Source organism: Mesoplodon bidens (assembly GCF_964165515.1).
Source record: "Mesoplodon bidens genome assembly, chromosome: 3".
Taxonomy (NCBI): Eukaryota; Metazoa; Chordata; class Mammalia; order Artiodactyla; family Ziphiidae; genus Mesoplodon; species Mesoplodon bidens.
In genome coordinates, this window is record NC_138178.1 from 66235261 (window position 1) to 66251347 (window position 16087).

The 16087-nt window shown below is 37.8% G+C and overlaps 1 protein-coding gene across 1 annotated transcript in view; it reads right to left on the minus strand.

Annotated features, from left to right (window-relative positions):
* The window catches only part of UBE2Q2 (ubiquitin conjugating enzyme E2 Q2), a 69553-nt gene that overhangs the window by 26390 nt on the left and 27076 nt on the right, over positions 1-16087 (minus strand). The window contains exons 6-8 of the mRNA XM_081230157.1: positions 14038-14122; positions 12620-12680; positions 11776-11866 (exon numbers count right to left, since the gene is read on the minus strand). Of these exons, the coding sequence (XP_081086283.1) occupies positions 11776-11866; positions 12620-12680; positions 14038-14122 (237 nt within the window). The remainder of the gene's footprint in view (positions 1-11775; positions 11867-12619; positions 12681-14037; positions 14123-16087) is intronic.

Here is a 16087-nt window from a genome sequence, read left to right on the forward strand (position 1 = left end):
CCTAAATGTTAAAACCGGACACTATAAAACTCTTAAGAGGAAAAATCAGGAAGAACACTCTTTGACATAAATCACAGCAAGGTCTTTTTTGATCCACCTGTTAGAGTAATGGAAATAAAAACAAAAATAAACAAATGGGACCTAATTAAACTTCAAAGCCTTTGCACAGCAAAGGGAACTACAAACAAGACTAAAAGACAACCCTCAAAATGGGAGAAAATATTTGCAAAGGAATCAACGGACCAAGGTTTAATCTTCGAAATACATAAACAGCTCATGCAGCTCCATATTAGAAAAACAAACAACCCAATGCATAATGGGCAGAAGACATAAATAAACATTTCTCAAAAGAAGACATACAGATGGCCAAGAAGCACATGAAAAGCTGCTCAACATAACTAATTATTAGAGAAATGCAAATCAAAACTACAATGAGGTATCACCTCACACCAGTTCAAATGGGCATCATCAGAAAATCTACAACCAACAAATGCTGGAGAGGGTGTGGAGAAAAGGGAACCCTCTTGCACTGCTGGTGGGAATGTAAATTGATACAGCCACTATGGAGAACAGTATGGAGGTTCCTTAAAAACCTAAAATAGAATTACCATATGACCCAGCAACCCCTCGACTGGGCATATACCCTGAGAAAACCATAATTCAAAAAGACACATGCACCCCAATGTTCACTGCAGCACTATTCACAATAGCCAGGTCATGGAAGCAACCTAAATGCCCATCGACAGACGAATGGATAAAGAAGATGTGGTACACATATACAATGGAATATTAATCAGCCATAAAAAGGAACGAAACTGGGTCATTTGTAGGGACGTGGATAAATCTAGAGACTGTCATACAGAGTGAAGTCAGTCAGAAAGAGAAAAACAAGTATCGCATATTAACACATATCTATGGAACCTAGAAAAATGGTACAGATGAACCAGTTTGCAGGGCAGAAGTTGAGACAGAGATGTAGAGAACAAACGTATGGACATCAAGGGGGGAAAGTGGCGGGGTTGGGTGGGGGTGGTGGGATGAATTGGGAGATTGGGATTGACATGTATACACTGATGTGTATAAAATGGATGACTAATAAGAACTTGCTGTATAAAAAAATAAATAAAATTCAAATAAATAAATAAAAAAGAAATACACAAAGGTGTTCCATGTCCAACAGAACTATATAAAGGAACCATCGCAATAATGATAGACTAGGTAATTTGGATCGATCCTCTGGCTAAGAATTAGAAAAGGTAGACAAAAATGTACAATTACAGAGCTAAGATCAGGAAGAGAAAGGGAACCCCAGAGAGTGGGGCCTTTTTTTTCCCTTTGGGTTTTCTTTAAATTACAGGAGAGTAAGATAAGAGGTTAAGAAGTTAGGACTAAGAAGATAAAAATTGGATCTCAGGGTCCACCAAGGGAGGCCTTTACTAGGCTCCAGCACTTTAGGTTGGGACTCTGAAGGACAAACCACAAACTGCCCTGACGGAATGAAGCCAACCTTTACATCATCTCAATGCCTTTCTGGATTCAGTGATCCTGGATTGAGCTACTACCCAAGCACCTGACAGGGGCAAAGGTACCTCTTCTCTGTAGAGGAACAGCATCCAAGGCTTCGAATTACCTCTCTAATTTTTCATATATAATATCTACCATCAAAAATAACTAGTCATAAAAGACCTAAAGACGGCCATGTGAGGCCTGGTCTTCTTACACTTGAGGCTCCACGTGAGTTGCTTGCATGCAAAGAGCAGCTTCTCCAGGTTCTTTCCCTGCGCTAAATGTGGCCCTGCAGCTTGTCAGTGCCCTGAGCAGTGCTTGTGGCCTTGGTGACCTGGGTGCCCGCGTGTCTGTGGTACACCCGAACCAGGGGTCTGTCTAGCTTCTGTAAAGTCTCCAGGGAAAGCCATTTTTTCAATGCCTACAATGGAATGGCAAGGCCTCTGATAACCAGGTGTAGAAGATATGCTTGCTCTTCAGGGCACAGTTCAGAACAGGGGACCTTCAACATGGCAGAGGACTAAGACATGGAGATCACCTTCCTCCCCACAAATACATCAAAAATACTTCTACAAGTGGAACAACTTCTACAGAACACGTACTGAACCTTGGCAGAAGACCTCAGACTTCCCAAAAGATGCCTGAAAGCGACCTACACGCACAAGGGGGGCCAAAACAAAAGTTGAACAGCAGGAGTTGTGCAAACAAAGAGAAAGGGAAATTTCTCCATGCAGCCTCAGAAGCAGCGGATTAAATCCCCACAATCAACATGATGTACCCTGCATCTGTGCAATACCTGAATAGACAACAAATCATCCCAAAAATGAGGCAGTGGACTTTAAAAGCAACTGTAGACTTGCGGTTTGCTGTCTGCGACTGACTTGTTTCTCATATTTATGTTTACCTTAGTTTAGTTTTTAGCTCTTGTTATCATAGGTGGATTTGTTTATTGGTTTGGTTGCTCTCTTCTTTTTTAATTACTTTTTTATGTTAATAATTTTTTTAATTTTAATTTTTATTTTCTTTCTTTTTTTCCCCCTTTTCTTCTGAGCCGTGTGGCTGACAGGGTTTTGGTCTCTGGCCAGCTGTCAGCCCTGAGCCTCTGAGGTGGGAGAGCCGAGTTCAGGACACTGGACCACCAGAGACCTCCTGACCCCCCATAATATCAATTGGCAAGAGATCTCCTCCTCAACGTTAAGACCCAGCTCCACCCAATGGTCAGCAAAGCTCCAGTGCTGGATGCCCCATGACAAACAATGAGTAAGACAGGAACACAACCTCACCCATTAGCAGAGAGGCTGCCTAAAATCATACTAAGTTCACATACACCCCAAAACCCACCACCACATACGGCACTGCCCACCAGAGAGACAAGATCCAGCCCCACCCACCAGAACACAGGCACCAGTCCCCTCCACCAGGAAGCCTACACAACCAACTGAACCAACCTCACTGACTGGGGGCAGACACCAAAAACAATGGGAACTAAGAAGCTGCAGCCTGTGAAAAGGAGACCCCAAACACAGTAAGTTAAACCAAGTGAGAGGACAGAGCAATATATAGCAGATGGAGGAACAAGGTAAAAACCACCAGTGCAAACGAAGGAAGAGGAAATAGGCAGTCTACCTGAAAAAGAATTCAGAATGATAATAGTAAACATGATCCAAAATCTTGGAAATAGAATGGAGAAAATACAAGAAACGTTTAAAAGGACCTAGAAGGCCTGGAGGGGTGGGATGGGGAGGGTGGGAGGGAGGGAGATGCATGAGGGAAGGGACGTGGGAACAGATGTATATGTATGACTGATTCACTTTGTTATAAAGCAGAAACTAATAAAAAAATAAAAATAAAAAATAAAATAAAAATAAAAGGCTATCTATCTCTCCTTCAAAAATAAAATAAAATAAAATAAAAGGACCTAGAAGAACTAAACAGCAAACAAACAATGATGAACAACACAATAAATGAATTTTAAAATTCTCTAGAAGGAATCAACAGCAGAATAACTGAGGCAGAAGAACGGATAAGTGACATGGAAGATAAAACAGTGGAAATAACTACTGCAGAGCAGAATAAAGAAAAAAGAATGAAAAGAATTGAGGACAGTCTCAGAGATCTCTGGGACAACATTAAACACAACAACATTCGAATTATAGGGGTCCCAGAAGAAGAAGAGAAGAAGAAACGGTCTGAGAAAATATGTAAAGAGATTATAGTTGAAAACTTCCCCAACATGGGAAAGGAAATAGTCAATCAAGTCCAGGAAGCACAGAGTCCCATACAGGATAAATCCAAGGAGAAACACACAAAGACACATATTAATCAAACTAACAAAAATTAAATACAAAGAAAAAATATTAAAAGCAGCAAGGGCAAAGCAACAAATAACATACAAGGGAATCCCCATAAGGTTAACCGCTGATCTTCCAGCAGAAACTCTGCAAGCCAGAAAGGAGTGGCAGGACATATTTAAAGTGATGAAAGGGAAAAACCTACAAACAAGAGTACTCTACCCAGCAAGGATCTCTACCCAGCAAGGATCGCATTCAGATTCAACGGAGAAACTAAAAACTTTACAGACAAGCAAAAGCTAAGAGAATTCAGCATCACCAAACCAGCTTTACAACAAATGCTAAAGGAACTTCTCTGGGCAGGAAACACAAGAGAAGGAAAAGACCTACATAAACAAACCCAAAACAATTAAGAAAATGGTCATAGGAACATACATATCAATAATTATCTTAAATGTCAGTGGATTAAATGCTCCAACCAAAAGACATAGACTGGCTGAATGTATACAAAAATAAGACCCATATATATGCTATCTACAAGAGACCCACTTTAGACCTAGGGACACAAACAGACTGAAAGTGAGGGAATGGACAAAGATATTCCAAGCAAATAGAAATCAAAAGAAAGCTGGACTAGCAATTCTCATAACAGACAAAATAGACTTTAAAATAAAGACTAATACAAGAGACAAAGAAGGATACTACATAATGATCAAGGGATCAATCCAAGAAGAAGATATAACAATTATAAATATTTATGCACCCAACATAGGAGCACCTCAACACATAAAGCAAATGCTAACAGTCATAAAAGGGGAAAATTGAGAGTAACACAGTAATAGTAGGGAACTTTAACACCCCACATTCACCAATGAACAGATCATCCAAAATGAAAATAAGTAAGGAAACACAAGCTTAAAATGACACATTAAGCAAGCTGGACTTAATTGATATTTATAGGACATTCCATCCAAAAACAACAGAATATACTTTCTTCTCAAGTGCTCATGGAACATTCTCCACAAGAGATAATATCTTGGTTTGCAAATCAAGCCTTGGTAAATTTCAGAAAACTGAAATCGCATCAAGTATCTTTTGCAACCACAACACTATGAAATGAGATATCAATTACAGGAAAAACAACTATAAAAAACACAAACACATGGAGGCTAAACAATACATTACTAAATAACCAAGAGATCACTGAAGAAATCAAAGAGGAAACCAAAAAATACCTAGAGACAAATGACAATGAAAGCACGATGACCGAAAATCTATGGGATGCAGCAAAAGCAGTTCTAAGAGGGAAGTTTATAGCAATACAATCCTACCTCAAGAAACATCTCAAATAAACAACCCAGCCTTACACTAAAGCAATTAGAATACTCTGGTTTCTCTTCATATAGAATAAATCTTTCACCTTTTACTAAGAAAAAAAAAAGAAAAAAAAGAAATTAGAGAAAGAAGAACCAAAAAAACACAAAGTTAGCAGAAAGAAATCATGTAGATCAGAAAAAAAGGAAAAAGAAATAAAGGATACAATAGCAAAGATCAATAAAACTAAAAGCTGGTTCTTTGAGAAGATAAACAAAATTGATAAACCATTAGCCAGACTCATCAAGAAAAAAAGGGAGAAGACTCAAATTAACAGAATTAGAAATGAAAAAGGAGAAGTAACACCTGACACTGCAGAAATACAAAGGATCATGAGAGATTACTACAAGCAACTATATGCCAATAAAATGAACAACCTGGAGGAAATGGACAAATTCTTAGAAAAGCAAATCTTTCCGAGACTGAACCAGGAAGAAATAGAAAATATAAACAGACCAATCATGAGCATTGAAATTGAAACTGTGATTAAAAATCTTCCAACAAACAATGCCCAGGACCCGATGGCTTCACAGGTGAATTCTATCAAACAGTTAGAGATGAGCTAACACCTAGGCTTCTCAAGTTCTTCAAAAATACAGCAGAGGGGGCTTCCCTGGTGGCGCAGTGGTTGAGAGTCCGCCTGCCGATGCAGGGGACACAGGTTCATGCCGCGGTCCGGGAAGATCCCACATGCCGCAGATCGGCTAGGCCCGTGAGCCATGGCTGCTGAGGCTGCACGTCCGGAGCCTGTGCTCTGCAATGGGAGAGGCCACAATAGTGAGAGGCCTGTGTACCGAAAAAAAAAAAAAAAATACAGCAGAGGGAGGAACACTTCCAAACTCATTCTATGAGGCCACTATCACCCTGATACCAGACCAAGACAAAGATGCCACAAAAAAGAAAGCTACAGGCCAATATCCTGATGAACACAGATGCAAAAACCCTCAACAAAATACTAGCAAACAGGGCTTCCCTGGTGGCGCAGTGGTTGAGAATCTGCCTGCTAATGCAGGAGACACGGGTTTGAGCCCTGGTCTGGGAAGATCCCACATGCCACGGAGCAACTAGGCCCGTGAGCCACAACTACTGAGCCTGCGCATCTGGAGCCTGTGCTCCACAACAAGAGAGGCCGCGATAGTGAGAGGCCCACGCACCGCGATGAAGAGAGGCCCCCGCTTGCCACAACTAGAGAAAGCCCTCGCACAGAAACGGAGACCCAACACAGCCAAAAATAAACACATAAATAAATAAATAAATAAATAAAATTCACCTCTTAAAAGAAGAAAATTTAGGGCACTGAAAATTATATTAAAAAAAAATACTTTCCAAAAGTGAAGTCCAAATAAAGATATTTTCCTATAAGCAGGCCCACACTGAAGGAAACAAAAAAGGATATTCTTCAGGCAAGAGAAAGAAGATCCTAGATGGAAACCTGGAGAATAAAGACCATGAAAAGACCTAATATGTACAAAGATCCAAATGAATACTGATGAATTATGTAACAATAATGTATAAGGTTTTAGATAGATATAGAGCTAAAATGTATGACAACAACAGCACGTCTTTGGCCGGGTGTACATGTTCTAAGGTCTTTGCCTTGACAAGGAAAAGGAAAAACACAAATTAACAAATTTATATTATACTTTGACAAGCTAAGGATATGTATTATAATTGTAAGGTAGTAAATTAGAGTAAAGGATGATGAGCACCAAGCTAACAGAGGTGGGAAACTGAAGGAAAAAAAACAAAAAAAAATCCAAAAGAATGTGGAAAAAAAAAGCATGGAGCAAGGACAAGTAAATGAGACAGATTTAAACCCAAAGAGCAATACCAACATTAAATGCAAATAGATAATTGCTACAATTAATCTGACAACGATCATCAGACCTGATAAAAATATACAAAGGCAAGATGAGAGAATAGAACCTCAGCTAACTCTCTGGCTGCACAATTCTCTGTTTCAAATTTTCAGTCCTGGAAACTGAGGTTTCCAAAAGAATAAAACTTTTTCTCTCAATGAACTGAAGTAAAGATGGTAGCTGAAGTGGCCAAGAGTGTTAGAGGTCAGTCTCTAGTGGCCATGAGGCCAAGAAGGCTAACCCCTCACTTTCCTACAACAGCGGAGCAGAGTAACAGCATACTGCCTCCATGAAGATATGTCAGGAAGTCTAAGAGAAATTACTTCTGATTTCTGTGTTCAAATAAATGAGAATTAGGAAACTAACGCCTCTTAAAAAATCAATTTGCAGGTAAAAGAGCTAAACAAACATTTGTTTCATCCAGTTATTTCTAAGGAACACAAAACTGCAGTTTTAACTAGAAAAATAACCAGCATAATTCCAGCACTTTACTACCCATCCTCAAGTAAGATTCTGAGGAACATGTAAACTATGTAAATTCAATCCTAATAGGAGAGGGAGATAAAAAGCACACTTTTGACGGCTAAAACAGATAATCTTAGCTATCTACTGCAAGGCAGAAAAAGAAGAAATCTACCTACACAAGAAACCAGCTTAATGACAATTATTATAATCTATTTCCAAATAAGTAGCTTACCTTTTATCTATAATTTAACAGATAAAGAAAGGCATAGATGCAAAGCTTGGTAAAGTACAACTCCATTTAATTTCCTATATTTCAGATCTTTAAATATGTGATCCCAAATGAGTGACTACAAAACCTTGTTTTTATATATATAAATTTATTTATTTTATTTATTTTTGGCTACATTGGGTCTTCGTTGCTGCATGTGGGCTTTCCCTAGTTGCAGCGAGCGGGGGCTACTCTTGGTTGCAGTGCGCGGGCTTCTCATTGCGTTGGCTTCTCTTGTTGCGTAGCACGGGCTCTAGGCGCACGGGCTTCAGTAGTTGTGGCTCACGGGCTCTAGAGCACAGGCTCAGTAGTTATGGCGCACGAGCTTTGTTGCTCCACAGCATGTGGGATCTTCCCAGACCAGGGCTCGAACCCGTGTCCCCTGCATTGGCAGGCGGATTCTTAACCACTGCGCCACGAGGGAAGCCCCAAAACCTCTTTTAATTGATTATGTGACAGTGAGAACTCCCTTCATTTTAAGTAATACTTCAGATTAACTATTCTACATCAAAACACAGGGATTCTATTCCATAAACTCTGTACCTTGGAACTCAGTAATCAAGATTTTACAGAAATAAAAAGGCGTGGGGTTGTTGGGGGGTTGTTTACAGGCATTGGTGGGTGGGGTGGAGGAAGGTTTCTGTTTAAATAGATATTCAAGAGGGAATTCCCTGGTGGTCCAGTGGTTAGGACTCCACGCTTTCACTGCCAAGGATCCGGGTTCAGTCCCTGGTTAGGGAACTAAGATCCCACAAGCCGGGTGGTGTGGCCAAAAAAAAGAAAAAAGATACGCGAGCTATTGTGGTATACTAACTCAGAAACTAAGAACCTCAGGTTTTACAAGGATGTCATAAAGTTATCCGATTTCCAAATCAACATCTTGAGCTTCCAAGCTATTCTCAGCCATGAGGAACATTCTATTTTTAAAAGACTAGAGCCGGGCTTCCCTGGTGGCACAGTGGTTGAGAGTCCGCCTGCTGATGCAGGGGACACGGGTTCGTGCCCCGGTCCGGGAGGATCCCACATGCCGCGGAGCGGCTGGGCCCGTGAGCCATGGCCACTGAGCCTGCGCGTCCAGAGCCTGTGCTCCGCAGCAGGAGAGGCCACAGCAGTGAGAGGCCCGCATACCGCAAAAAAAAAAAAAAAGACTAGAGCCATCATCGGATGGCTCTAAATAGTTATAAATCACCTTATATTGAGTTGAAAATTGTCTCTTTACAGTTTGACTTACTAATTCTATTGTCATGCCTTGTGTTCATCAAAAACGAATCAAACCAATATTTATACATACACAGCCCTTCAAATAGTTGAAGACAAGCTATCAGGAACCCCCATGTTCTCCTCTCCAAATCTATAATTTCACCTGCTATCTTAGGACATGGTATGGAATCTTTCTAATCCTTGCTACTATTCTCTAAATAAACCCAGATTTGTCTAAATAAGCCCTTCTTAAAGTACTACCTCAAAATTCACCTCAGTAGTTCAGATGTGGCCTGAAAAGCCAGACCACCACTTCCTTACCAAGTTGCTGACAAATCTAATAGGTCCCATTCCCTCCTACCCCTTTCCCCTTCCCCATCCTTGTGTCATGTTACATCTCAAGTTTCATTTTCTTACTCTTCATGACCCTCAAGTTGTCATCATGGCCATCCAAGGCCCTAAATACTGTTCATGCTCCTTCTGTGACTCCTTCTTTCTGAGTCATACCTGCTAATCCTCCAAAGTCTATGAATCCCGATACTAATAACTTGGCAACTGAGTTTAAGGTCCTCTTAGTAAGGTCAGTTAGCTCAAGGCAATCACATTCTTCCCAGGCCTCTTAAGAAACACTTCAACCCTAGCAAAGGCCCTTCTTTCTGGTATCAGGAACCATGGTTCAGAAACACAAATCCAACAGAATTTCAGCCATTTACCTCCCAGATCATCCCCTCCCTGAAGTTCTACCTAGAGCAGGAAAATATAATGAAAACACTATCTGCAGTCACAAGACCTTCAGTTTCCTGGTCAAGATTTCAGATTCTCTTAAAAGATATCTCTGAAAGAGGAAGTGAGAGGGGAGGGGCCCACATCAGTCTTCAAAGATATTGATAAGGTTCTATTTCTTAAGCTTGGTGTTGGGCCTATGGGAATATGATTTAATATGATTGCTTAGATTTCAGGTTAAAAATATTTTGCATGTATTTTTTAAAAAGATACATTCCTAGGGTATTTTTTTCACCATATGAATCAGTAAAAATACAGTCATTAGCAATTTCAGTAAATATATACCAGATTCACTCTCTAGGAAGACAACCCAGTTGATAGCCACAATAATTTCTACAATAACAAAGCTGTGGGAAAACAATGACATTTGACATTTGGGCTATATTAAGAAAGTTCAATCATAAATGAGGATATAAGCCCAAACAAGAATATACACACAAAAAAAGCTAAGTAAGCAGCTTTCAGAAAATTACCCTTTTTGCAAGTATAAAATAATCCTTTCATGTCTTTTGTTTTCTTCCTTCAAAACATCTCATATCCATCTACTCTCACCTATTCCTACCACTACCTACCTTCATTGCTCTTTGCCCAGATTAAAATCAAAGTCCCCAACTAGTCTCCCAGAAATCTACTCTATCCTATCTAAACTCTACTCTGATGCTGAAGGCATACTAATTCTTTTTTAAAAATAAAATAAAAAGCCTAACAGATCAATCATGCCCCTGCCTAAAAACCTCTGTTGGCTTTTTACTGCATTAAGGTAAGCTCCCAGACTCTTCAACATGATCTCCAAAGCCCTATAGTTTTCCTCACAGATTTCTCCCCAGAAAGACTACAGGCTCTTGAAGAACAGGGATTATTTAGATGCCCATGTCCTCAAGCCTTCTATAGCACCTAATGCATTGAAGTCCACCTAACTGAAACGGGGGCAAAAAAAAAAAAAGTTTATCTGCAAGACAACTGTTACACAATTTTTTCTCAATTTCAAAGAACAGGTCAAAAAGAAGCTCCAAATAATTAAAATATAACCCCTTAGAAACACTTCCTAGTTTTTTTAAACAAAGATTTAAAACCACTACATTTTACCTAGATTCCATTGCTTTAACCTTTATTTTTTAGCATCTTTTAAAAACACTTAAATATAACACATAAATTTAGAAAAGTGCATAAAATATAAAGGTACACCATTACAAACTAGCATGAAATAGTATCCATGCAACTACCACCCTGGTCAAGAAACAGACTATAGTCAATAAACAAGAAGCCCCCAGGTGTCCCTTTCAGCTCACAACTCCTTCCCCGCTTAGCTAGATGTACTTGCTATCCTAAACTGTACAGTAATCACATCTTCGTTTTTCTTGATAGTTTTATTGCCCAAGTATGAATCCATAAATATTTCTCATTTTTGTTCCACTAAGAGCCTTTTCAGAATAATTTTTTCCTAACTCCTCCCCGACAAAATTTTTAACACCACAGACATACTGTGTATCTATTTATGTATTGTGGCCCTTTGAAGGGCTAAAGACTATTGTAATATCTAAGACTTCTTCACTCCAAGGACTAATTTTCACCCCATTCGGGGGAAGACTGCCTCCGATGAGAAGGCATGCTTAAATAATATAATTCAGTTTTACCTATTTTTGAGCTGTACTAATGAAATTGTACAAAACATGTTTTGGGAATATGGTTTCTTTTGCTCAATTCTGTGTTTAAGATTCATCTATCTTGTTGTGCATAGCTCTATTCCGTTTTATGAATACCACAGTGCTCCATTCTATTGGAACAGACACTTGGGTTATTTTTATTTGAGGCTATTATAAACAATGCTGCTTTGAACATTCTTGTGTTTGTCTCCTGGTGCATCTAAGTACTCATTTCTTGCAGGTTATACATCTAGGAGGAGAATTCCTGGACCACAGGATATGAGTATCTTCTACTTTACTAAGTTATACCAAATGGTTTTCCAAAGCAATTGTACAAATAGACGTTGCCATTAGAAGCATATGGAGTCCCCTTACAATTTTCTTACCTTAAAAGAGAAGTTAAGCAAAATATATTCTATGCCTTCTTTTTCTTTTAAGATCTGAAGATCACTGTGCAAAGGACTATCGGGATCAACCCTAAGAATTACAAAACAAAAAACAGTTCAAACAAAAAATTAAATTTTTTTTCTCACTGAACTCAAAAATGAACCATTCCAAGAGCTAAAACAGAGCCCCTAGGGTAAATTCCAAACAGAGAAGGTCTAAAGCTGCTCTATGGTTCCTGGAAAAACAAATTAACTATAGCCTCCAACTCCTTGGGATTAAATGTGCAAAAAGAGATCACAGTATTCTACATCTACTCTCCTAAGGGCATGCAAAGTTAACAGTTATTCTAAAGGAAAGGGTCATATGTACATAATCTCCTCAAGAAAGTCTGCTTCTCTCAAACTGTATTATTAGACAAGGTGTTCAAGGAGAGAAATTTACCATGGACAAGACCAGAAAAAGTGAAATCACTAACAAAATCTAAATTTGTCTACAACTGTTCTATATATTCAGGCCCTACTCAAATTTCTTATTTCAAATATAAACTGGTTGTCACAGTCAATCTCATCAAGTTATTTATATACTTTTGTTTGTATAGTTCCTAATTGTCTCACTAACTCCATGAAACACTTTTTCCCACAGCTGGCCCTTCTTTTTCTCCTCCTTCTTTCTCACTTTACTTATTAAGCCCAAGAAACAGCTCATTTTAACAACCTAAGAACTATTTCTACACAAACAGTAAGTAAAAGCCACAGTAAATAGGTATCAAATCAAGGGGGGAAAAAATCTCCACTGTAATAGTCTACCATTAAAAAGAGTGGGTTAGCATAAAAAAGCACTTACTTCTGCAGTTTAACATGCCAGTCATATAAACTGTCATTTATGAGTTCCACTGAATAAATCCCTGTAAAGGTATAGGGCATGTTAGTTACTCTTCATTTGATCTTAAAACTATTGCTCTGGTGTAAATGTATACACTAAATAGCCAACAAAAGCTACAAATTTTGCCATTAAAACATGGAACAACTAAGCTATATTATAAATATTTTGGTGCTGGAGCTGAGTATCTTATACTGTTAACAGATGCGGACAACTAAAGCCATCAATGAAGAGGATTTTTGGGGTTGAAAAACCGTTTACCATTAATTGTAAGAGGAAAAAAAAGCTTATGCAAAATCGTATGTACTTAAGACTTTTCTCCTATGCATATATGCAAACAGTTCTATTAAAATGGAATCCCTCTACATACAGTTTTATAATCTTTCTTCAACTTTTTGGGACATCTTTCCATTAGTATATAAAAATTTATTGTCAATCTTTTTAATAACTGTAGTAATTTATTTTATGGATAAGCCATAACTTAATTCCACCATATAGCTGGTTATTAATTTAATTTCTTGCTACTACAAATAATGCAGTAACAAACAAGTGACAACTGAACATTTTAAGGTAAACCAGTATTCAAATATTTAACTTTATTATGTTTCTACACACAAACTTTTAGATTTCTTATAAGAGGAACTGTTAGGACAATAAAACTTCTAATAACCTCAGAAACAAATCTGACTTATCTTGGATTCTATAAAGTAGGGGGGGGGGGGTTGCTTGTTTGTTTTTAAGTTAGCTCTAATGATTTAGACTTGATCACTCTGAAAAATTCTGCATGGATCATAATGCTACCTTCTCAAACAAACTAAAGTTTGGCTCTTTCACTTATTCAATACTGTTAGACTCTCTGCAATAATTTGAGGGAATTTTATTTCAATTAGAGAGGTTCCACAATATTTAAGCCTTATTGGGTAAGAAAGAACTCTTAAGTCAAACTATAAATTTTTAAAAGTAATACCATTAACTACAATAAGAGTTGATTATGTTGTTTTCAAAAAAAGGAAAAAACACCATAAAAATCAACTTGACAACAGTTCTCTGTTCATACAATAAAACATACTCATCTTATTTGTTTTCCAAAGCATATATTTCTTGTACCTTTCCCAGAAGATAAAAATCATGAGTTAATCCCCATCAGCAAGAAGACAAAAAACTATGTGTCCATAAAAACATTTTAAAAAATCCAAACAAGTGAACTCATCCTATTTTAACCCCCACGTCTTTTGGTAAGTTGATTAAATTTGTGTTTCACATTCCTAAAATAAAGTTAATAAACATTTCTGTTTCTGTCCAGTTATACTATAAGAAATGAAGTTACTATCTGAAAATTTAAAAGGGCATAAGGACAACAGCAGAGATCCAGAGGTCCTTACCTGTTTTATAACTCTGTGATCTGTATATGTCCCTGAGCTCTTTCATAAGTCTATCTGAAGCTTGTACAGACCCAGACACTGCACCCTGAAACATAAAATTTGCTGTTTACCAGGATCTACTGATTTAAATAACTAAAGATTTAAGGTATCTGAACCTGAAATAAACATTTACAATGATATCGTAAAAATGGATCACCACTCAACATTTTAAGAAGTCAAAAAAGTTAAGTTCAATTAAATCAATGATCATGAAGTTTCAGCAGGAATATAAATTTGGGGTAGGTCTGATTCATTTACTATTTGTCATCTGAAAAAAAAAAAACAAAAAACAGCTAACCTATGTTCAGATCACCATGGCCACTCCAATAGCCTAGAACTAGTAAGGGTCTATTGCAAATTCCATCAATTAAAAAAAAATTATTAATTTTTTTCTTTTTTACAATTTTATTTGGGGTGGGCAGTTTTAGGTTCACAGCAAAATTGAGAGGAAGGTACAGAGATCCCCCATATAGCCCCTCACAGTGCATAGTCTCCCTCATTATCAGCATCCTTCGGAGGTACATTTCTTACAACTGATCAACCTATTTGGACACATCATTACACCTGAAGTCCATAATTTACCTTAAGGTACCTTTACCTTTTGGTGCTGTACATTCTATGGACCTGGATAATGACAAGTATCTGCCCATTATAGTAACATATAAAGTATTTTCATTGACCTAAAAGTCCTCCATGCTCTGCCTATTCATCCCACCCCCCACCCCGAAACCCCTAGCAACCACGGATCTTTTTACTGTCTCCATAGTTTTGCCTTTTTCAGAATGTCACATAGTTGAAAACATAGTCTGCAGCCTTTTCAGATTGGCTTCTTTCACCTAGTAATATAAATTTAAGGTTCCTCCATGTCTATGTCCTGTCCTTGACAGCTCATTACTTTTTTTTTTTTTTTTTTTTTTTTTTTTAGCAGGGACTAATATTCCATTGCCTGGATGTACTATAGTTTATTTATCCATTTTCCCACTGCTTCCAAGTTTTGGCAATTATGAACAAACCTGCTATAAACATCTACATGCAGGTTTTTGTGTGGACATAACTTTTCAATTCATTTGGGCAAATACCAAGGATCTCAATTGCTGGATTGTATGGTAAGAGTATGTTTAGTTTTGAAAGAATCTGTCAGACAGTCTTCTAAAGTGGCTGTGCCATTCTGCATTCCCATCAGCAATTAGAAAAGTTTCCTGTTGCTCCACATCCTCACCAGCATTTGGTGTTTTCAGTGTTCCAGATTTTGGGCATTCTAATAGATGTGTAGTAGCTCCATGCATTTTTGAAAACACTAGAAGACCCTCAATGTGATACATTAACTAAAGCAGTTCCCTTAATCAGACTACAAGAATCTTATACTAACAATCTAGTTTACATATTAAGAAATTGAGAAACAACATGTCCACATACATGCAACTGGTTTCAGTTCTTTTCAGTGTTCCAACTTCTCTGAAGATGAAAATGCACCAGTATCTTATCCTAAGACTGAATATGAATGGAACTATTTATCATAAGACAAAAACATTTAGAATGTCTTCTGAATTTAAAAAAACCTGACCTTGTAAAATTTTAAATGTTGCACCTTCAAAAGTTGCACTACACTTTGAGGTGGGGTACAAAATCAGGTTTACAAAAGATATTACTTCCTGGCTGTGTGACTTTTGCTTAGTTGGTCACGTGATAGTGTTCAATAATTTGTAGTTGTTTTGACTACAACACACAAACTGGAAGCAATCACAAGATACAGAAAGTATAGTAAATATCTTTAACTTAGATACTACAAGCTTTTTTTTTTTAAATAATCAAGATAAGGACTTGGCTAAATTTCTTTGCTTTCTAAAGAAAGATTTGTCAATTACATTAATATAGTAAATAGGACTGAAGAAGTGAGAGTAATCTACCTGTTTACAACACTTGTCATCTCCTTGCATAACAATTCATTCCCTGTGTTTGAGAACCTATGCTCAGGACAAAAGAACTGGTTCTCAGATTTCATGGGTTTGAT